Source organism: Motacilla alba, chromosome 4A, assembly GCF_015832195.1.
Source record: "Motacilla alba alba isolate MOTALB_02 chromosome 4A, Motacilla_alba_V1.0_pri, whole genome shotgun sequence".
NCBI lineage: Eukaryota > Metazoa > Chordata > Aves > Passeriformes > Motacillidae > Motacilla > Motacilla alba.
The window spans coordinates 645,141-667,967 of NC_052045.1; the positions used below are offsets into that span (position 1 = coordinate 645,141).

At 49.9% G+C, this 22,827-nt stretch overlaps 1 protein-coding gene across 5 annotated transcripts in view; it reads right to left on the reverse strand.

Moving 5' to 3' along the window:
- The window catches only part of FGF13 (fibroblast growth factor 13), a 190,966-nt gene that overhangs the window by 124,556 nt on the left and 43,583 nt on the right, over positions 1 to 22,827 (reverse strand). Inside the window, exon 1 of one of the 5 annotated variants that reach the window (XM_038164606.1) lies at positions 21,326 to 21,524. The exons of the other annotated variants lie outside the window; for them this stretch is intronic. Within the exon in view, the coding sequence (XP_038020534.1) occupies positions 21,326 to 21,509 (184 nt within the window). The 5' untranslated portion in view covers positions 21,510 to 21,524. Of the gene's footprint in view, positions 1 to 21,325; positions 21,525 to 22,827 lie in introns of those variants that run through there. 5 annotated transcript variants of the gene reach the window in all.

The following is a 22,827-nucleotide window of genomic DNA, read 5'->3' on the forward strand; positions in this document are numbered from 1 at the left end:
AGTCCTTCTTTCCTGATTTATTGCCATCATTGATGCCAATTTGCATAGATAATAGAACAAGACATCCTCTTAAAGTCTTAATCAGGAATTAAAACGTAATGCACTGGTGCATCTCTGCTCGCCAGTGAGGCACCCACACGAATGTTTCATGTCATTTTGTTCTAGGCACGCTGCTGGGCTGCAGAGAGGCACTTTGGGCTGCTCTGTGGCATGGCCACAGCTTCGTGGCTGTAATAGCTGCAAACCAAAAACTGTCGGCAAGTCCTTGCGGCTGAGGCAGGTTGTAAACAGGACTGTGACAAGCACAAGGCTGAGCTGTATTTCTGAGAGCAGCTCGGTTCTCCTTCCAGCACGGCAAGTACAGCTGCAACTGCAGTGTTTGCCCAACGCCTTCCCCAGCTCTGCCAGTTCCTCCTGAGGAGCCAGATGATTTGCTCCCACTCCCAGTGAACGGCAGATGAGTGGGAAGTTTGCTGCTCAGCAAAGTGATTTCTCTGACAGGTACTTACATCATTCACAAAACCACCACAAATATGCACAACTGTTTAAAAACAGTGGGGAAACAACGAAAGCCTCACCTCCGAGAGCCAGGGAAGGGCGTGTGACAGGAGCAGCAGCTGTGACACAACGTGGGTGTGAGTGCAAGGGGGGAGATCAGCCCTGACCTGCCACCTCTGAGCAGGAGCTTCTGCACAGGAACGGGAGGAAGCTCCAACTGCACATTCCCTTCAGGAGGTGTGCTGGAGAACGCCTCACGAGGAACCTGGCAAGGTGAAGCAGCAGAAACCACTCTGTGTTTCACGGAGAACAGCAGTGGGCAATGGAACAGGACAGCAGGCAGGCCTGGTGATGGCCATGTGTGCAGGACAGAGCCGGATCACAGGCTGGACAGGACTCCCAGGAATTCAGGAGCACACACCCCAGAAGGAGTAAATTCTCGTGAGAACACGAATCCCTGCCATACCCAGAGTGTGGGACCCTCGGGTCACTGCTCACCCTGATTCCCACTGCAAATAAACCAGAGCTCTGTGCTTCCCCTCCCAGGGGACACCGCAGCCCTCTGCCCTCTGCCATTCCTGCTGGCAGGAGCTGCTCCCACCACGCTGCTCAGGGCACAGCAGCCCCAGACCTGGCTCTCACCTTGCTCACCTGCAGGGCCACGGCCAAAGACAGCAGAAATGACAAAGAAATGCTCTGGGACCAAATGCTGAAGCCTCTCAAGTGTTTTCCCCAAAACCTCCCAAGGATTGCAGGTTGTTGGGGCTTTTTTTGGCTTTGTCAGAGGTCTGTGGACCTTTGACTAACAGACCCGGTTCTTGGATTTCACCAAGCTCTCAGAGGCTCAAAGATGGGAACAGCCAAGAGCACTTGCTAAATAAGGAAAACATGATGTGGGCTCTGACATTAAACAGCTTTACAGGTGTTGCTTCCTTTAACTCTGCTAAAATAATGAAGAATTAGGGTTTGCTGAGAAGCTTCTCCTGCAGAAAGAGCCTATATATAGATGAAAGATGAAATCTGCTACATGTCCCTGTGTTAAAAATAACTGCAGTATTAAAAATTAAAATTATCCTACAAAGAACTGTCATTATTAGCCAAGTTAAAAATTAAATCCAATCAGCAGAGAAAAAACACTTGGAAACTCTTTTAAAAAATGAAAGAACCAAAGATTAACTACTATAAAATCCAGTATCAATTGTATGAAGCGGAAATTTTCTTCCCAGAAAAAAAATCCCTTGCTGCTGCTGATGTGGAGCCAAAACTGGAGCTGAAACAGGAGCGTGGCATGGATCTTTACCATCAAACCAGCTGCAAGCCAGCTCCCAAGGAAATGTCCTTTCAGCAGAGCAATGCAGCATTGCTCAGTACGGTCACTGATGGAGGCTGGGAGAACACAGCCCTCGAAATACTCCAGGAAATGTGATTCACAAGCCCACGGTCCCCTTTCCCCAGCTCCAGAAGCAGCTGCAGGGGCAGGCCAGGGGTCTGGCTCGAGCTCTCTGCCACGTACTGCTCCCAGCACCTCACTACAGGGGATTTGATCTCTCCACAGTTTCAACAGTCAGTCTCTCTTGAAATTCAGTTCACAGAGTGGAATCTAAATTGCACTCTGCTTCAAATAAAATACCTCAGGAACAACGTACTCCGGGTGTAGGAGGAGAGGAAGAGCTAATAAATGAGAATGAAGATAAAAATTGCAACATTTCAGTGGAGAACGAAGCACTTAGTAAAGATAATTGTGCCCATTCACCATAAAATGAGAGCTCGAGGAGAGCACCGTAAGTCACAAAATATTTGAAGTATTAAAATGTGAAGCATCTGAGGATCCATCAGCTGTACCGGGGTGCTCTCTATTCCCTTCCCTTCCAGTTAACCTACTTCCCAGGCAAAGCTGTGAAATTCACGTTCTCACAGAACTGACTCCTTTTTCAGGCTGCTCCTCCTGGGCAGGACTGAGACTCGGAGCAGCACCACAGAACAAGCATCTGACTGAAAATGGAACCCAGAGATAACAAGACACCCAGGACTTTAATTACTGTAAATTACATAAATTAAGGGAAAGATCTTGAGCTCACCCTCTGCTGTAGACTGGGGTGGGGCTAACAAGGCAAACATCACCTCCCATTTAACCTTTTATCCTAAGTGGCCAAAACTGCTTCAGGATAGAGTTATGTTTATGTGTTGCCATAGTAGTTTTGACACCTTTTCAAGCTCAAAAGCAATGGCAGTTGAGTAGGTTGAAGATTTGGGCTTTAAAAAAAATTTTATACACCCAGGAAGGCCTTTTTAATCTCTAATACACAAGAGGTATTGGCATGCTTTGTGTGGTCCCTTCTCACAGAAAGTGTAAGACTTAGTCCAAAAGCTGAATTCTGTTTTCCATTGACAGGAATATCTCCTGTATCTTTTCCTTCCTCAATAATAATATGATCTTGAGATGCTTTGGGGTTTACTTTATTATGCCAAGGATATCTAAATCGTATCTCTTCAGTTACATGCCAGATAAAAATTGCCCAGGATGGTTTTCTTTGCCTGGCTTCACGGTGCTTATACTCCAAGATGTCTTTATCTTCAGGATACTACAGTTGGTAAAAAATTCTTTTTGCTGTGAAACTGGGTTATTACTTCATTATTGAATTCTGACTTTTGTGTGAAGGCTACTGTGCAACTCCTCCAACAGTCTAAGAAATAAAAAACCCAGAGGAAAGTATTCCAAGAGAAAAACCAGCTCATACTCACAATAAACCTAAGGATAACATTTATCTCTGTTTATCCTTGCATCAGCACCAGCCTGTCCCTCTCACGCAGCTCCACAGCCCCAGCTGCCCTGCCAGGGCTCTCAGAGCAGCTCCAAGGACATTTCCTGGAGCCCAGCTCAGCTCTGCTTTCCCTCTACCATCAGCACAGAGCGGGATCGTCTCGGTCCTGCCTTTGTTTGTCTAACACACTCTACTTTTCTGAACTGATTTTGGGAAGGAAAATCCACCCTGGTCTGGACTCCAGCCTAGGGAAGCACAGCACAGCCCCGGGTGCCTCTGCCTTGGGATGGCTCCCTGGGCACCTGCAGTGCCTCTGGAACACTGCCACGGTCCTGCCAGAGTGCCAAGGCACCCCAGACACCCCAAAGGAGTCCAGACAGAGATTGCTGCACCTCCAGCCATGGGTGTCAGTGTCAGCTTGGCTGGATTTTAAAGCAACAGTGTGAGAAAGAATAAACCACCACAGCACCACCTGCTAAGTTAGGAGCACTGCTGGTGATGTAGGAAGTTTTTCATATTGCTCACACTGCAGTTAGAGAAAAAAATATATAATAAATCTGAACCCCCCTCATAGCTCCCTGACCTGGCTCAAAGCTGCTCAGCTGGGAGGCTCTGACACACGTGGTGGGAGGAAGGAGAGCAGAGCTTCCAGGCAAAAGCATTTCTCCAGGAGTTAATGAAATTTGCAAGTATAATTATTTTTCATCTGGGTGCCAAGTTCTCTCTCCATTCCATGAAATCCTGGTGCTGTGATGCTACGAAAGGAACACATGAGCCCTCAACTCTCATTACAGCATCATTATATAATTCACAAATACCAGTCTCAAATTAAATCTACTGAAAGGGGGTTACAGCAGCCGGAGAGTACTAAGGAACAGAGTATCTATGGAACTCAGAGCCCACGGCAGCTCGCCGGGAAGGTGAAAAACTCCAAGTTTGCTTTCCCAGGAAGCTCTTGCCAAGCTGAACTCAAGAGGGGCTGCAAGGAGCCCCAGCAGCCACAGGAGCACAGCCAAGAGCACACTGGAGCTGTGCCCGTGGGCACGCCACTGCTGCCCGTGGGCAGGAGGAGCAGAGGAAACATGGGTGACAGAGGGAATGGCTCTGAAACATCTCCCAGTGCAGGGTCTGCTTCCCTCCAGCACCCACCCCCTGCCCAGGAGCAGCAGATGCTGCTGGACCCACTCAGCTGGCCCTGGGCTGGGAAAGGACCACACTCCTGCATCATCCACAAAATCCAGGCTGAAAACCAAAATGCTCAACCACCCCCGACCTCAGCTCTGGCCATGACAGAGAACTGAAGCAAGTGAGAGGCAGGAGGGAATGCACCCTGCAGGAATGCACCCTGCTCTCACTCACAGCACAGCAGCTCTGCCTGCCTCCCCATTGTACTGCATGCAGCAAATGCTCCATGTTCCTGTTTTGGGGCAGCCCACCCTGTCTGGGCGCCTTTAGGAGCCCAAAATGTGCCCCCTGTGCCAGCTGTGAGTGCTGGGTGCAGCTCCCGGTTCAGCTCGGCTCCAGGGCTGGGCTCCAGCCCAGGAGAGCCTGCACACACTGCGGGCTGGCCAGAGGCATTTATTAAAAACCTGCTGGAACAGCAAATACACATGAATTGAGATCCTGTTCCAATCTCCTCCTTTTGTCTGCCGGGCACGTCGTTAATGCTGTATCGCCCACAGGGGATTTTCAGCAACTCACCAGCACAACTGCGAGGGGTATTTCATTCCAGGCTTCAGATTTCCAAGAAGTTAAAGAAATTCCTATCAATTTCCGTGCTATAAAATTTTGTGGTCACAAACAAAAGGTAAATTTAACAGAAGAACAAACATACTGGCTAAATGAAAATCTCACCAACCCCCAGTTCAGTCTCTTGTTGTCTATGGTGGCCACTCAGGAAAAAGTCTAAGGACAAGACCAATGTACACACAGCATCCCAGCAGTCTGCCTCATCCCTTCTCAACACAATTCTGAGGATAAGTTGCTTCTTCCACAGTTTCCACAGTAGCATAAAACAAACGGATCTGTATTAAAATTAAAGCAGCCTTGCCTAAGAAGCATCCTGGTTTAGATCAGAGTCTCCAACCAGTACCAACGCTGAGTTTGGATGAGACTTTAGTGAACTGAAGCCTGCTCTGCCAGCCCCCATCCAGAGAGAGTCACACTTTCTGTCTCCTCCCCACAGTGTGGACACTGACTTCAGAGATTCTGGAGGAAAAATATCTCGGACTTCTGCCCAGGGGCCAGGAGACAGCAGGCAGCACTCTCAGGTGCATTAGGCTGACAGCAAGAGCCTGCCATTCAGCTGGAGTAGCTAGAACACCTTGAGAGAGATATTTAGAATTGCAGAGAAATTAATTTGAGCAGTTTGCAAAGAAATGCCATTTCCAAAAAGTAGTGGTTTCCAAAATCTCTGGCAGCAGATGTCATGGCTGTAAGATTTCCCCACAAATGAGCATCTGTTATACAAAAAGGAAAAACAACAGAAAGCCTTTGGGGAAGGAAACTCTTAAACATCTTCTATATTCCAAGGCTTTTGTGATCATGTCTTAGTTTAAAGGCTAGACTTTAACCTAGGCACCTGGGGCTGGATTTATGCTATTGGAAGACAAACTAAGAACAACTGTTCCCCATCCCAAAATCAGAAGCTGACAGGCCCTTCCCATTGTTTCACATAATACTGTGGAAATGAGCTTCAAGTAACATTTTCACTCAAGCTTTTGTTAAAGAAGAATGCTAATCATTCCCATCCTGCATCCCAATTACTCACTGCCTCTCAACTTCACTAACAACTCGAGAATCAGCACAGAAACACCAGTGCTACAGACGGAGAAGACAGGCAGCAGAAATAAATACATCAAGCCCGTTCTGAAGGCTGCTCTCCCTGCCAGAGAACAGCTCTGGAGAGATGAGCCCTGGCACTGAGTGTGGCTCAGAGCCACAGCTCCAAGGGCCACCAGGCTCCTGGGGTGACCTCGGGCACGTGGTGCCACCCAGCTCTGGAAGCAGCACGGGAACAAAAGGCTTGAGAGGCGCCTGAGATCCCACCAGGCTGGGCTGGGGTACAGGAGACACCAGGATGCACCGAGGGGCTCCTCAGAGCTCTGCAGCATCTCTGGGGAGAGGGGGAAGCTACACCACCAAGCAGCACGGGCAAGCCTGACAAAGCTCAGTCTGCTGTGCCCTCCTTCATTTAAAGCCCCTGAGCACACTCGGATTCACAGCTGGCGCTGGCCCATCATTTAAATCAACCCCGGTTGTGCCACAGGGATGATCTCAGGTATCTCATCTTTACACAGCTGAGCCAGGCTATTTTTAAACCCAGTTATCTGCAGGCAAGATATTGGTATAAAACTCATTAAGCACCATTTCATACACAGAAAGGCAAACGATGGATCTGCTAGGGAAACAAGTCGATAGAGCGAGTACACACAGTGACAGCAGAACAGGGAACACACAGCAGAGTGCTCACTTCAGAGCAGACTTTAAATCTGACCTTCACAATATGCAACAGAGGTAGTGTACATACACAACACGGCTCTAGAGAAAGAATATTTATCCATCAAGTTCAACTGAGCTTCTATAAATAATGCAGAAGCAAAGCACTAATTGGCCTGTTGCAGAAAAATTTTGCATTTCACAACTCACTGCTTTCCCTGTATATTATCTGGGAGTTTATCCTGACTAATCCAAGAATGCAGACATCTGTCCAAGGAGCCAGCACACAGCTCCAGAAAAAGTACCAGCTCTTTCTTTTTTAACCTCATTTCCTGTGGAAAAGAGATTAGACAGCTGCACTGTCCAGCTATCCATCCCTCTATGACTTCATTTCTCCTATGAAGTCTTTTTTGGCAAATTTCAACCATGTCTTAAGATAGGAACGTGCTTCAAAAATACTGCTTGTAAAAATACAACCCAAACCAAAAGCCAGGCCAGGAGAGACCCAAAAGGGTGGTTTAAAAAGCAGCTTTAAACCCCTCCCAAGAACAGGCGGCTCCTGCTCTCCCTGGAAGAGCACGGGCAGCACAGATGGGCTGCATTAAACTGCCAGAAGCAGATGCCCATGGAGAAAGGCTTCAGCAGGCACCTTCCTGGCACTCCCCTGCACACAGCTAAGAAGCTTCTGGAGCTGCCCCTGGTCTCTCCATGGTCACCCAGCTGATGAGCAGCCACTGCCCAGCCTCTGAGACAGAACTTCTCTTCCATCTGCCTGCCCTCCAGGGAAATGATGCTCTCCCATCACTTACTGCACAAGTTATTGCACAAGGCCTCCAGTAAAAATCTCCCAGTGGATTCTTTGTGGAGAGACAAAATGAAATGTTTCTGCTTGCTTAGTTTGTTTCTTGTTGGATCTCACTGGATAATTTTAGGTGCCATTTTTGGAAGAGGTTCTCTCTGACTGGGCCAATAATATCTTCTAGATATGAAGACAAATGTTATCTTTAAGGAGAAATTCACCCAAAATCTCAAATATAGGCTCCTGAAAAAGCTGGCATTTAGGAAAGATCAGTGGGAAAGGCATTAGGAAACTGAAGGAAGTTATTTCACTGATTCCTTTCAGCAGCTTGAGCAGACTGGTTCCCAAACTTCAACTGAGAAGAATTCATATCAAAGCACTGCTGCTTTTTAAGCCAGCCTTCCACAGAGAGGAAGGATCACAGAGAACAGTCCTGGAGAGAGTCCAGGGGAAAGTTTATGTTTACAAACAACATCCTGCCTCAGGGTTCTGTTACTTAAGAGCCCCTACAAAGTGTGAGTTTTGGACAACATTCAGAAACCTCGAAATCTTCAGAAAAATTATAAATGCTGAACCAGACCAAACCATTCCAGTAACTTAATTCAGTTAATTCAGTAACTTAAACTGAATTTTTGGTCAGCAGAGGTCATAAGCATACAAACAAATAACTGTCACCAGGGCTTTTTCTGTGGGACCAGAATAAGGGAAATGCATTTCTCCTGAGCATGACCTTGACAACCTCCTGGTTTGTGCCCTGTGAGGCAGATTCAGCTCATGGGCCTGATGTCCCATCCCACAGCTCTAAGGTGAGCCTTGCTTGAAACGTGATCTTCTAGAGGATCTTCAGGAAGGTACATTTCATCTTCAAAAACAGCTAAAGAAGAATCCACTGCCGTTCTGAATTAAGGTCTTCCCAAATTGATGATACAAATGTTCCTCTTTCTAGCATAAATTGCTCTAGATACTGATGTGCATTCCACTCTCTCCCAGCCCTGCCTGCTCACTCTGTTTCACCTGTCACACACTGAGACTCCACTTGCTTCCCCAAGACCTCTCTGGACTAAGAGCAGCGATGAGATGTGGCCTTTCCTCCCTTATCCCAGGCTGAAACAAGGCAAAAATGTGACACCCCCCCAGACCTGCCCCAGCACCTGGCAGTGGGGCACTCCCCAGCACCTGGCAGTGGGTTATTCCCCAGCGCCTGGCAGTGGGGCACTCCCAGCACCTGGCAGTGGGTTATTCCCCAGCACCTGGCAGTAGGTTATTCCCCAGGGCCTGGCAGTGGGGCACTCCCCAGTGCCTGGCAGTGGGTTATTCCCCAGCACCTGGCAGTGGGGCACTCCCAGCACCTGGCAGTGGGTTATTCCCCAGCACCTGGCAGTAGGTTATTCCCCAGCGCCTGGCAGTGGGGCACTCCCCAGCGCCTGGCAATGGGGCACTCCCCAGTGCCTGGCAGTGGGTTATTCCCCAGCACCTGGCAGTGGGTTATTCCCCAGCGCCTGGCAGTGGGGCACTCCCAGCACCTGGCAGTGGGTTATTCCCCAGCGCCTGGCAGTGGGGCACTCCCCAGTGCCTGGCAGTGGGGCACTCCCCAGCGCCTGGCAGTGGGGCACTCCCCAGCGCCTGGCAATGGGGCACTCCCCAGCGCCTGGCAGTGGGTTATTCCCCAGCGCCTGGCAGTGGGGCACTCCCAGCACCTGGCAGTGGGGCATTCCCCAGCACCTGGCAGTAGGTTATTCCCCAGGGCCTGGCAGTGGGGCACTCCCCAGCGCCTGGCAGTGGGTTATTCCCCAGCGCCTGGCAGTGGGTTATTCCCCAGCACCTGGCAGTGGGTTATTCCCCAGCACCTGGCAGTGGGGCACTCCCCAGCGCCTGGCAGTGGGTTATTCCCCAGCGCCTGGCAGTGGGTTATTCCCCAGCACCTGGCAGTGGGGCACTCCCCAGCACACAGGAGCAGCTCTGCATGGGCAGAGGGCTTCCCACACAGCACATCATGGACAGGCTCTAAGGACCAGCACAAGGAATGGCATGCCAGAAGCTTGTTTCACTCAGGCTAACAGCAGCAAACCAAACCCAGTTCTGCTGCTGATGGGCAATGCTATTCACAGCCACTTGTGGGACTTCAGCCTAGGGAACCCGAACTGAACTGCCCAGAATAAAGGCCGGGCAGCGGGCTGGCTGCATGGGGGAAGCAGAAGGCAGGCACAGACAGAGAGCCCAGGTGCCTTGGAGGAAGGCCAGCCTGTCTGGGGCACAGAGAGCGAGGGCCAAGGCTGGCCAGAGGCTCCTAGAGCACCCCAAAGTGCTGCTCTGCAGAGCCTGCCTCAGGATGGTCAGAGCCAGCTCCTCCCGAGAAAAATCAACATCCTGGCACTGCCCAAACTGCCAGCAGCCTCTCTGAGGCTTTCCAGTGCAAGGGGACACAGGATGTGACAAAGAAACGGGTGAGAGACCAGGAGAAATGAGCACCATGAGTTGTCAGGGAAGGTTATAGTGTCCCTCCTGCACGGCTGTTCTTTGCAGTGCTGAAGCACAAAATGGTCAGTGAAAGGTTACTCATGAAGCACACAAAGACCCTGTGCCCCATCAGATGGCTCAAGCTGCTGGGTGGTTTACTGTCATTGTGCTAATTATCTCCTACCAATTACTGCACACTCGTGTTCAAAGCCCTAAACAATGAGCAGAACTCACATTTAGCCCAGCTGCAAAAGATGAATTCAAAAAATGAACAGAAAGCCCCATAAAAGCACACCAACAAATTTACCCTTATTTCAGGGTGTCCCTTGACTGATCCCGCACCTCAGAAAAGCCCAGGGGAACAGGACCTCGGCCAGGGCCAGCTGGGGCTCAGCAAACCAGGACTCCCAGTTACTGGGAGCATCCTTCACCCTCCAGCTCTGCTCAGCCTCAGGAAGCACTTTGGGAGATCCCCAGGGGCTGGAGGCCAGCTCAGTGGGACCATGGCTGGTCAGGCTGGGGCAGGGCAGGAGGTGACATCCCACAGCACTGCTGGCCCCAGGGTGGGGATGTGGGGACAGTGGGACAGGGGATCTGAAACCAGAGGGGGAGGGCAGGCATCCAAAGGCAGGGGCTTCCAAAATCCCACTCACCATCACAGCCCTGCAGTGCTGCAAGGTGATTTGGTAACTGTTTATTGGGATTGTGTTTCCTTGCTCAGGGCCAGCAAGAGAGCATGTGCCATCATCTTGGGGACATATTGGGAATGCAAACCTAACATATTCTTCTCTTCCTTTCAAAATCAGATGATCAGCTGTGGCTTTAGTCCTGCCAAACTCTGTCAAATATAGCACAAAATTATACAGAACCATAGTAACTGCACTCCCACCATTGTTCTGATTTAAAGAGGAGTTTGATTACATTAGGTAAATATTTGTCCTTATGTAATAGCTCCCTCCAACATTGTAAAAATTTTCTGTCTCCTAGAATTTAACTGAAGAGGATGCTTTTATATGTCACTGCTCTGCCCCAGAATCAAGTATACTCTATGATACCATGAGTATTAAACTGTGAGTAATGTTATTACAAGCAATAATAGTTATCCAGACAATTATGCAGTTGCAACTGCAGTTTTCCTATTAAATCTAGAAGCTTTAAGCAAATTCAGAGTCAGTAAGAATTGCAACACCATCTCTGATGAGCTAAATAGCAGTTATTTATTCACAGACTGTTAAATTCTTACAGCCCTGGGACTTCCAGGAAGAAAGCAACAAAGAACTGACTCTGCATCTAAACACTGGCTCATTTTTCGTGTTGATATAATTATGAAGTTTCAGTCATTGCAAAGCTGTTCACACTGCTCTACATGCATTGCAAAATCTATGCTAACTGCAGTTTTTCCATTATAAAACTCGCTGGTGAAGTCACTGTTCTATTTCCAGCTCAGCTCTGGCACTGTGCGGATGCTCGCTGCTTAGTAAATAGAAATAGTTTTTTTAGGGAAAAAAGAACATACTGAATCAAAAAGCTAGAGGCTTTTGATACCCTTTCTTCCAAGTCATTTCAAATAACGTAATGAAATAAATGAATAATAAAGAGCAAACAGAAGCTCGTGTGATGACTCAACACACCAGGAGTCATGAGGCAAATGCTGAATTCCTGACTCCATGTTCCAATATAATAACACAGGAGTGTACACCTGTGTTACTGTGTACTGGAAAACTTTCACCTTTTGAAACAGGTGTGAGCAACAGCAGCCTCGGCAGCATTAATCAATGTTGTTATCGCTTCAGTAATTACATTCCTCTGGGCACACACATGCAAAGGAGGGAGGTTAACATCTTGACTTGCGGCTTGGAAAAGAAAGAAGCAAGAATGCTCTTCTACCTTCTGTCCTTCCTGCTCAGCTCCAGCTGGGGTCTCGACTTCTTTAGACAGCCTCTGAGATGAGGAACATTTTAGCCCCATGCAAATACATCTGCTCATTTTCCTAAGAATATCTGCTGCAACAAATTACTTCACTAGCTCTGGCTGCATTCATCCATGTGTTCTGTGCATCTTGGAGGTGAGGTGATTGTCACAAACATTTGTTCATCAAAGGAATTAAAACGAGCCTGTTGACAGCTCTCTCCTCACACAATGGTTATTTCTACCTGAAACATGGTTATGGACAGAGTCCAGATCAAACAATCCCAAAACCTGCCAGCCCCTCTGTATCACAGGCAGCACAGCTCCAAAGCCTCACTCCCCACGGGGAGCCTCGAGGGAAATAACTGCACCCAACTTTCTGCAGCTGTTTCAGACAGGAGAGCTCTCAGCACCGAGCACTGGGGAGCCCACGGTCTGTGCAGACCTCAGCCAGCAGCTGGAGTGCCACAGAGATTCATTTCCCTTTGTGCCAGGGCACACACAGCCATACCCAGGCCACACACTGCCCAGCCAAAGCCAGCCCAGGGCACACACACTGCCCAGCCAAAGCCAGCCCTGGTCCTGCTGCCCAGGGCACACACACTGCCCAGCCCAGCCCAGCCCAGGGCACACACAGCCCAGCCCAGGGCACACACACTGCCCAGCCAAAGCCAGCCCAGGGCACACACAGCCCAGCCCAGGGCACACACTGCCCAGCCAAAGCCAGCCCTGGTCCTGCTGCCCAGGGCACACACACTGCCCAGCCCAGCCCAGGGCACACACAGCCCAGCCCAGCCCAGCCCTGGTCCTGCTGCCCCAAAGCCTGTGCCCCAGGCAGAGCTGGCTCCAGCTGGGAGCACTGGAGCCAAGGGGGATGCACACACAGGCTGCAGCGCAGACTGGCAGGAAAGGGACTTTAAGAGGTGCATCTGGAAGGTAAGAATAGACTGCTGCAGTGACAAAAGTGCTTTTTAAAATAGAGCACGCTTGTTCCATGCCTTCCTGCTGCCAAGAGGAATCAGCAGCAGAGGACTGGAGGCAGCAGGGACAGGTGTTTTCTCTAAAGGGAGAATTTGTTCTTTTGGCCACCTATACAGCATGTTTGGCCAATGGGTTCAAATCCAAGGGTGGGATCCTTCCATGGGCAGCATCCAGTCACTGGCAAGCTCTGCTGGAGCTCTGCTGTTGCCTTTCACATGATCAGATGAAAAGCTGCTTTCTGAGCTTCTGCTTGCCATTTCTTTTTTCTTCCAAACCATGTATTATTTAAAATTATCTGGAAGAGTTACAAATTATTCTAACCAATTCTTTCAGCATGCAAGAATCTATGACTGTAAGGAGATTATAAATGTATTTTCTTACAGCTGAGCAGTTCAAGCCCAACATTTAAATGTTGGTATAAAAATATGCGAAACCAAATTGTATGACAGAGCTTGCTTTGTCAAAACACAAATGTCTCATAAAATATGCTGTCTGGCATCATAAGTAGTAGGTGATATTTTTCAGACAAACTTTTTTCATGGAAAAATATCGATTAAAATTAGCAAAAGACATTCAAAATTAGGATTTGATATTTAGTCTTTTGATTACAAATGGCAACAATTCAGAGGTTTACCAGATTTGTTTAAAGGTCAGCCCCAAAATAAAAAAAAAAGCTAGGTGAAATATTTTGTTCAACTCTTCAAAACTTCTTAAAGTTACTGTTCCTTAGTTGAAAACTGCCCAAAAAACTCTTGTATTTATGCAGTTCCTCTATCTGCCATCTTTGTTTCCAGTATTTCTCCACAGTCCACAAGCCAAAACACACCATTTGTTTGGCTCTAATCCAAGGGCCTTCACCCATGCAACTTATCAAAAGGGTTTTTGGATTTTAGGTCTTCCCAGCAGCTGTGATCTTTTGGCAGCTCGTGTGAGGAGGAGGGAAATTGAATTTCTTGGAAAAGAAAGCACTGTGAACCATTTGTACACGGCCTCACCACACTGAGCAGCAGCGCAGCCTGGCAGGAGGAGCAGGGCAGGGGGCAGAGGTGACATGCTGTAACAGAGCCTGCAGAGATGGGGTGGGAACAGGGCACAGGGAAACCTCCAGGCCGTGCTGAGACACGGAATGTCTCTCGGCAATGAGCAGCACAAAGCCAAGGCACTGCCAGGATGGAGATGGCACAGCCTGCCCGGCCAGGATGGAGCCCCAGGACTGCAGGGCTCTGCTGAGAGGGGAGAACAGCAGTCCCCAGAGGGATGTTCTCCTTGGGGTGAAGGGTTTGGGGTCACAGGCTGCTCTGACAGCAGGGCCGGAGCAGGAACCTGAGCTGCAGGAGCCCTGCTGCTTTCTGCAGCCCTGGGCACTCCCCTCATTACAGCTCACAGCTATTACATCTCATTCTGCACAGGCAGCCTTGATGATTTCAGAGAAATCAAAGCAACTGATAACAAAATCTGGACATTCACTCCAGTAAAGCAAAGAGTCTTAGGCTGCAATTGTATCAAATTATGACCCGTTTTATCCCTCTAGAAAAGGCTTCACAAATAACCACAAGACCTGTGAGTACAGATTTTTCAACTCAAGTAGACTATAAAGTATTTAGTTTCTTTGATAGTGTGGAGGGTTTGATCTTCTCTTGCTTCATCAAAGCAAGACGCAAAGCCCTGGATCTACTCAGTTCCATTGTGGTCACCCACAATAACATGTTTTTGTCAACAGAGCAGACACGAGGTGACACGGTCTAGCTCTGCATCAGCCTCAAAAGGCTCCTGTGCTACACACGGCCCTGAAAGGATGGTAAAAAAGGAAAAAGGAAAAAATAGAGCTTAAGCTGAGATACAGCTGAGCTTCCTAAAAACCCTTACTATAATCTATTTACACGCTTCCTGCAGAGGCTCTTTGGGTGGACAACTGTTTTATTTACACGGTGCTTTACACACCAAATTCCAGCAATCTACCTGAGCAAGAAAAAACTTCTATGCAGATAAAACCAGAAGAGATCAGAAATCCTCAGCCAGACAATTCCAAATGAAAAGCATGCTAGTGAGAGATTTTGTGTTGTCCCAGGCAGAAATGAGCAGCTGTTGTGGACACTGCACTTCAAACAGGCTGGTGTTAAATATCTCACTGCACTAAGTCATATTCAAACCACCTCTGACATGACCAGTGGCAAAACCTGACAAGGATGACATCTGACTTAACATCCTGCAAATAAACACAAATATTCTCTCTTGATAGAGATGGCAGATTTTTTTTACAGGGTGAATGACTATGAAGATCAGGTGAGCTATGGGCCATGCAGTGCCAGTCAGAGATCAGAGCCTGCAAAGCTGCTGAGCATCCTCAATGCATTTTGCACTGCAGAAGAATTCAGCACTTCACTGAATCAGGCCCCACAGCCAGGGGAGAACTGCTGACTGCAAGGACATGGCCTGAAACACAGCGGCCACCACACACAGAAGGGTGACTCCCTTTTCACACTGAGCATTTGCCCACTACAGTAACACCAGCAGGCCCAGCTGCATCCACTGTCCAGGGCAAGAGTGCAGCTTTGTCCCCAGCTGCTTTCTCACAAGCAGGGACAGGAAGAGGAACACGCTGCAGAAACAAAATCCTGCCTACAGGCAGAACAGCAGCAAATGAGAGCAACGGCCAAAGGAACCCTCCTGCTTCATTAGAACACCTCTCCTTTGGGTGAGTCTGTGTTTCCCGAAGACACAAGCCTCCCTTGTCACAAAGCTTCTCCCCAGCTCAGAGCTTTCCCACACGCTGCCCCTGAAGCAGCAAACAGGTCAGTGTTCCTCATCAGCTGCAGCTCCACATGGGCACAGCTCATCTCTGCTGGCTGCTCAAGCTCCTCTCCAATCACCTGACTTGTCCACGCAAGAGCTACAGCAGCAGGCTACCCTCTAACCATGAGCTCATTCTGATCTTCAAATCCGGCTAAAATTATTTACTGAACTATTGAAATAAAATTAAATAAAAGTTACACAGCCAGGTTTCTTGCTGGCCCTACAGGCTGCGCTCTGTCTTACATTACAGAAGCCCATCAAATATTTAAAGTGACTATGTCTACACAATCACACGTAATTCAGCAGAGAGGAACATACTGCAAATTATATAAATCATGCTGGCATTTGTGTTTATGCAGGACTAATACCAAATACAATTAAAATACTTCTGTTTTCTTCCAAGAGACACTATCAGGCTGCCATCTCTTCCCAAAGAGTGCAAGGTGCCAAGCCCAGAGATGTGACAGCAGCATGGGCTGTGGTGTCCCCTGGCAGGAGCAGCCCGACACAAACATTTAGCATTTAGGAGGTGAGCATCCCCACCTGCAGCGGCACCTGCAAAGCCCTGCCAGCCTGCACAGGGGACAGCCTGCAGTGTCACCGGGCTCTGTGGGCATTCAGTGGCACCTGCAAAGCCCTGCCAGCCTGCACGGGGGACAGCCCAGGCACAGGGCGCAGCCCAGGCACGGGGCACAGCCCGTGGTGCCAGCAGGCTCTGGGGCAGCACGGCTTGGCCAGCAGCACGCTGGCACCTCCAGAGGCACAGAGGGGACAGAGCTGGCACAGCACGGGGACAAAGCTGCACTCAGGGGAAACAGCATCCTGCCTTTGTGTTCTGGAGGAAACAGCCCCACAGCTGTGGGGCTCCCGAGCTCCAGGGACAGACTGGACAGACTCGGGACAGACTCGGGACACAGCTCAGAGCCAAGCACCAGCCCAGCAGAGCACAGGAGCAGCCCTGGGCCTTCTGAGGGCCCCTCACCCCAGAGCACTCCTCCTCGCCCAGGTTACTGCAGTGACCTGCAGACGCCCCAGCGAGGGCAGAAGCCTTGCCCAGAGCTGCCCCAAGAGCTGTCTGACCACAGGCCACCCACGAGCCCCTTGGCCAATCTCCCCATGCCTCAGCAGCACTCTGTGCCCTCCCACCTTGGCTAACAGACCACAGAGCAATTTAACAGAGGAAAAAAATAATAATTTCCCTCATAACAGATTAAATAAGGAGCAAGTGAAACCCCTTGTCCTGTAGACCAGGGAAGAGCTGTGTGCTCTGGATTTTTCTGCATCTTTGCCCTGCTTTTTAGCTGCCTGGTTGTTTGAAATAACCTCAGGGGTTTCTGTTTTATTATGTTTGAAGGAAGTATTTTCCTTTCTGCTGAGATTCTTTCACATTTAAGGCTATCATCAGTCATATTGATTTTTCATGGACTAACTAGACTGAGGAAAGGAGTAATGTGTTATTCCTTACACACAATTTTTCCAAATGGCTTCTCTGCCCAGGGCATGATGTGGCAGAGGCTGGGCTGCACTTGTTGCTGACCGGTACAAATGCCTGCTCAGCCTCACACAGCACCCTGTGCACACTGGCTCTGCAGGAAATGCAGGTGCCTGCAGCACCCCCTGCACTGGAGGGAACCACAGCACGAAGGAGAGGTGACCTGACAGAGCTTCCATCCAATGTGACCCACACAGCACCCAAGCACAACCTGCCCATGCCCCGGGCAAGGGCAGTTTTGGGAAATGCCATCTGTGAGAATTTGAGATTTTTTTTTCCCAGTAAAATTCCAGACATAAACACAATATTAGAAATTCCTTGATCGAGAGCATGAAATGGTCTCAAAGCCATGGCACAGAGCAGACTGTGACTGTAAGAAAGGAGGAATCATTTCCCAGTCCAGCATTTCCCAGACTCCAGCTGCTGGGAAACAACAACGAATGGCACAGAGAGGCAGTGGCTGCACAGAGGTGAGGGATGTGCTGAGCAGTGAGAGCAGGAAGGAAGCCAGGCTGCAGGGAGCACAGAGGGCACGAGGAAACCACTGGGACTGACCAGGCAAGAACTCAAGAGAGGAGAAAACACAGCCAGGCTGGCTCCCCACTGCCTGCAGCTGGGCAAGGCTGCGTGCAGCAGCACAAGAAATACACAGCCCTCCATGGAAGGGAAGCTCTCCACACCATTTATTTCCATCTCCTGAAGCTGCCATGAAATCCACATTGCAAAGCAAGCATGGTTCAGCGCTGTGTTGGGTTGACAGAAGGGTGGGGGACAAGGCAAAACCCTTCCAGTGCAATTGCCTGTGGAGCTTGCCCTTTTACTAAAACTGGGAGGATATTTATAGAATAAAGTTTCACTTCAAGCCCTGTCATATACTGTATTACTCAGGAAATGTCAAAAGTGCAGCAGTAGAACTAAAATGAATTAAAATCATCTTTTGAACCATTTGATGCCTGGCGAACTAGGACACGACAAGCAAGGATACCCTTTGGAACCAAACAAGGAGGAGAGAATGGTAATCCAGCTCTTCACAGCTTATCACCATTTGAGTATTTTGGGAAGAAGTTGGTACACCTGACTAAGACACAGACGACTCAGCCACTGACAGAATCTGCAGCTTCCAACCCAAAAATGGAGCTTTGCTTCCCAGCAGTTTGCATCAGCAGCAGTCAGGTCTGTGACTCACACACCAGGCACTGCTCAAGTGCAATTCCACAGTTCTCCCACCCTCCCTCTGCCCAACGAGCTCTGCCTCTGCACTGCAATGGTGGAATGCATTTTTCAGTCCCAAAAGAAGATGAAAGAAATGTAAGAGTAAGAAGAAGAAGGGACAGTTAATGACTTTGAAAGAATTCTTAAAACCAAAACTAGATCCACACATGATGACAATTCCCTCTGTGCACAGGGCAGTGAGTGCCCAGAGCACACTCAGCAGTGTGCTCAGCACCAGTGATCATCCTAGCAGCAAACACACACACCGAGACCCCTGGCAGCAGAAAACTTCAAGTATTTCACTGCAAGAGCTAAATAAAAATTCCAAGAGTCCTCAAGCTCCTTGATCCTGACACAAACAGGACAAGGAAACAAACGTGTTTCTTTTGCTCCTGTCCTAGGGGTTGCTCCCAGCTACACCACATGCCAATTACTCAAAAGTAACAAGTGCTTCAGGAATCAGAGCAGAAGGCATGGCCAGAAGACAACTTCTAGAAATGAAGGAAAAATTTTAAGTATCTACATGCTGGAATCTGCAAGTCTTGTCAAATAAAAGACTGGGGAGGAATAACCATGATTTTCCTGAAAGAAAACAGAATTTTAACTTTTTGGCTATGAACATTTCCTCACATTTTACTGTTCAGGGAAGGCAATCAAGTGAATTATTACCTGCTGCACTGGAATACTTTTTCACAAGCGTAGGACACGTGGGGTTGAAACAATTCCCTCTGTATCACACTTACTTCTCACTGCCATCAAGGTATTACTGCACGAGGAGTTCAAGGCACGGCACCCCAGCTGTCCCAGTGCACAAAGCTTTGCCTTCACCAAAGCACATGGATCTACCCAGACTCAGAGCATTACAGAAATCACAAACTGCCCTTCCAGCTCTTCAAGCTCTCCCCAGGCATGCCTTGATTTCCTGAACTGCAGCAAAGAAAAAAATGCCACACTAGGAAGCAGTTTAGTATCAAAGTGATTTCTAAGGCTGCTTCCGTTTGCTCCATGTACTGAAACAAAGCAATTCCGTTTCAGAACTGCTGAAGTATTTGGCTGTTTTCTTGGTTTTCAAATAAAAATAGCTAAATTAGACTTTATAAATTTTAAAATAACCTTAGAACCTTTGTTTTCTACTGCAAGGAATTTCATCCTTTTTATCGTGGTGTCCTCAGCCTGCCTGTGGGTGAAGGGAAGGCTCGGGGCCACCACCCAGCCAGGGAAAGGAGAACAGATGCTGCAGACCTGTCTGAAAAGGCACCAGCGAGTCCTCAGAGAGCCATGGGGAACAGGCCTCGGAATGATGGACCAACCCCTGCCTCACTCCCTGCCAGCCTGCCCGGTGCCCAGCGCTGTTTGAAACACTTCTGCAGAAATGGCTGAGCCCGTTTGCCTCTCTTACCTATCACCAGAGCCAGTAAATTCTACCCATCTCCCAGCCACAAGAGGTGGGACCCCCCTCCTCTAATTTGTTTTCTTGGTTTTATTTTGCGATCTGTTATGCGGAGTTCAAAAAGGAACATAATTAAAAATTTACTCCTCGGAACCAAATTTTTATCTTTTTTCCCCACAGATCCAGTGGAAAGAAGAGGAGAGAGGGAAGACGAACAAATAAAATAAAAAAAGAAGACTTCCTGTCACATAAATAATGAAAAAGATGCTCAAAGACTGAAATTTTCACATGCAGCTTTTGAAGTTATTTTTTACTTCTTTGTATTTTGTTGCATGCTCTACCTGCTGGTTTTTTCCCTTGGTAGCTTGACAAGTTCCTTTTAAAAAATGATTTTTAAAAGGCAATTCAAGAAGTTTTCACTGATCTTGTCCAAATAAAAGGAAGATTCTTTTCGTTGAGTATGCAAACTGCAATCCTTTGAACAAAAGGCACTTGCCCACATGATGCCAAATCCTTCCTTGGCTGAGAGCTTACACAATGCAGGCTCCATCCACAGCAACGCCAGTGCAACAGGGAGGAAAAATTCGATTCCAGCCAGCCTCCTGCTCTGGCCAGGCACAGCCCTCAGGAATCAGCACAGCCTGCGTGCAGAGGCACGAGGAGCAGGACGTGTTCTGTACCTGTGCTCCTGCAGGAGATTCCCCGGCGTTTCCCCCCGTCCTGCGCTGAGGGGACGGCGTGGTGCCCGAGTGTGACACGCACGGGCAGCTCTGCCAGCCTGTGCCCCCCGGGGCCGAGCTCATTTCCTCAGAGCTGGCTGAGCTTTCCTCGAAGCGGCTACAAAGCAACGGCAAATCTCCGGAAAACCATCCAAGTGTGATTGATCTCTGTGCGCGTTTCCAGCAGCGGGCAGCCAGGAGGCGAGGCTGGCCTCGCTGCTGAGCGCGGCCTGGCCCCGCTGCCCTGCTCTGCTGCGAGCCCCCTGCCCGCTGCTGGGCTCCCCCGGCCTCACAGCAACGCCACACTGTCCCTCGTCACACAGGGACACCCCAAACTCCCCCTGAGCCCCATCTGCCCCGTGCCAGGCCCGGGCAGGGCACAGCTCACCCTGTGCCCCACCTGCCCCGTGCCGGGCCTGGGCAGGGCACAGCTCACCCTGTGCCCCATGCCAGGCACAGCTCACCCTGTGTCCCATCTGCCCGTGCCAGGCACAGCTCACCCTGTGTCCCATCTGCCCGTGCCAGGCACAGCTCACCCTGTGCCCCATCTGCCCCATTCCAGGCCCGGGCAGGGCACAGCTCACCCTGTGCCCCATGCCAGGCCCAGGCACAGCTCACCCTGTGCCCCACCTGCCCCGTGCCAGGCCTGGGCAGGGCACAGCTCACCCTGTGCCCCACCTGCCCGTGCCAGGCCCAGGCACAGCTCACCCTGTGCCCCATCTGCCCGTGCCAGGCCTGGGCAGGGCACAGCTCACCCTGTGCCCCATGCCAGGCCCAGGCACAGCTCACCCTGTGCCCCACCTGCCCGTGCCAGGCCCAGGCAGGGCACAGCTCACCCTCCTGCCCCGTGCCAGGCCCGGGCAGGGCACAGCTCACCCTGCCAGCACTGCCCAGCCTGGGTAAGGCGTGGGCAGCTCAGCCTGAAGAGTCTGTGTGGAATGAAGGGTTGGTGAGCGCTGGGGCTCAGTGAACCCCCCAGGCTCCCAAGGCTGCAGAGGGGGCAGAGTCCCAGTGCCAGGCACTGCTGCTCCTGGCACCCAGCCCCTTCCTGCTGCCCCATCTGCTCTGCCTCCTGGGGAGAGGCTGATTGCCAATGCACTGACCTCCATCCACAATTAAACCCGAACTAACCATGTCACAGCACCCCGAGGGGCTGAGAGGCCCCTCAGCAGGCAGCCCTGCAGCAGGCAGCCCTGCAGCCGGCACACAAGCAGCACCTCAGCAGGCACACAAGCAGCCCCACAGCTGGCACACGCTCTCCAGCAGAGCAGAGGGGCAAGGCAGCTGTGCCTGCTGCTGTGGCACATGCCTGCAGCTCTCGGGTCTCTGGCAGGAGGCTGCTGTCCCAGAGCAGCCTCTCTCCAGCTCTGCAGCCTCATGGTTTCCAGACACGCTGCATAAATCCCCAGTAACGCCTCCTGCTAGCAGCCACAACTGAGAGTGCAGCATCTTTTTTCAGTCTCTGGGTTACACCACAGCGTCACTGCGAACGCCCTCCACACGTTCGGGACACATGAGAACAGGCTTTTTTCCCTGCTCTTTCCACACCAGCTATAGCAGCACCTCAGACCTGTTACACACACATAAGCACACGTGCACCTCGCAGCCCAGGAGGCCCCCTGACCTGAACCTCTGAGATCTGAAGAATGTATTCAATTGCCAGCCACTGACGCTTGATCACTACATTTCAACCAAGTCCTACAAGTAATAAGCACTATTATAACAGAGTCTCTGCCATCCCCATCGTTCATTCTTCCCTCTATATGCTGGCATCACTATCATTATCATGATGAAAGCTTTGAGCTATGTTTATCACCTGGATGTGTGAAAGGCTGCACAGGAAAGGATTAACACACATTTGTAAGGTAACAGTAAATGCAATTTCAACTTGTAGGCTTGCATCTGCTGCCTTTCTTCCTTCCAACAAGAATAATGAGCATCATTCAGAAGAACATTTCAGTTTCAGCTTGTTCCCACTGCCAGATCTCCCACATCACATGTGCACCCTCAGAGGGCAAGAGACCAAGTCCTACCACAAAAGCTCAATCCTATTTGCCCTTAAACATACCTCCTACCCTTGATGAGGACACAGAACTTGGAGGAACACCTGGATCTGCTGAGAGCCATTGCAGCTCTCCAGCCTGGCTCTACCCTGAGCCATTGCAGCTCTCCAGCCTGGTTCTCCATCTGAGCCATTGCAGCTCTCCAGCCTGGTTCTCTCCTGAGCCATTGCAGCTCTCCAGCCTGGTTCTCCATCTGAGCCATTGCAGCTCTCCAGCCTGGTTCTCCCTGTGAGCCATTGCAGCTCTCCAGCCTGGTTCTCACCTGAGCCATTGCAGCTCTCCAGCCTAGTTCTCCCTGTGAGCCATTGCAGCTCT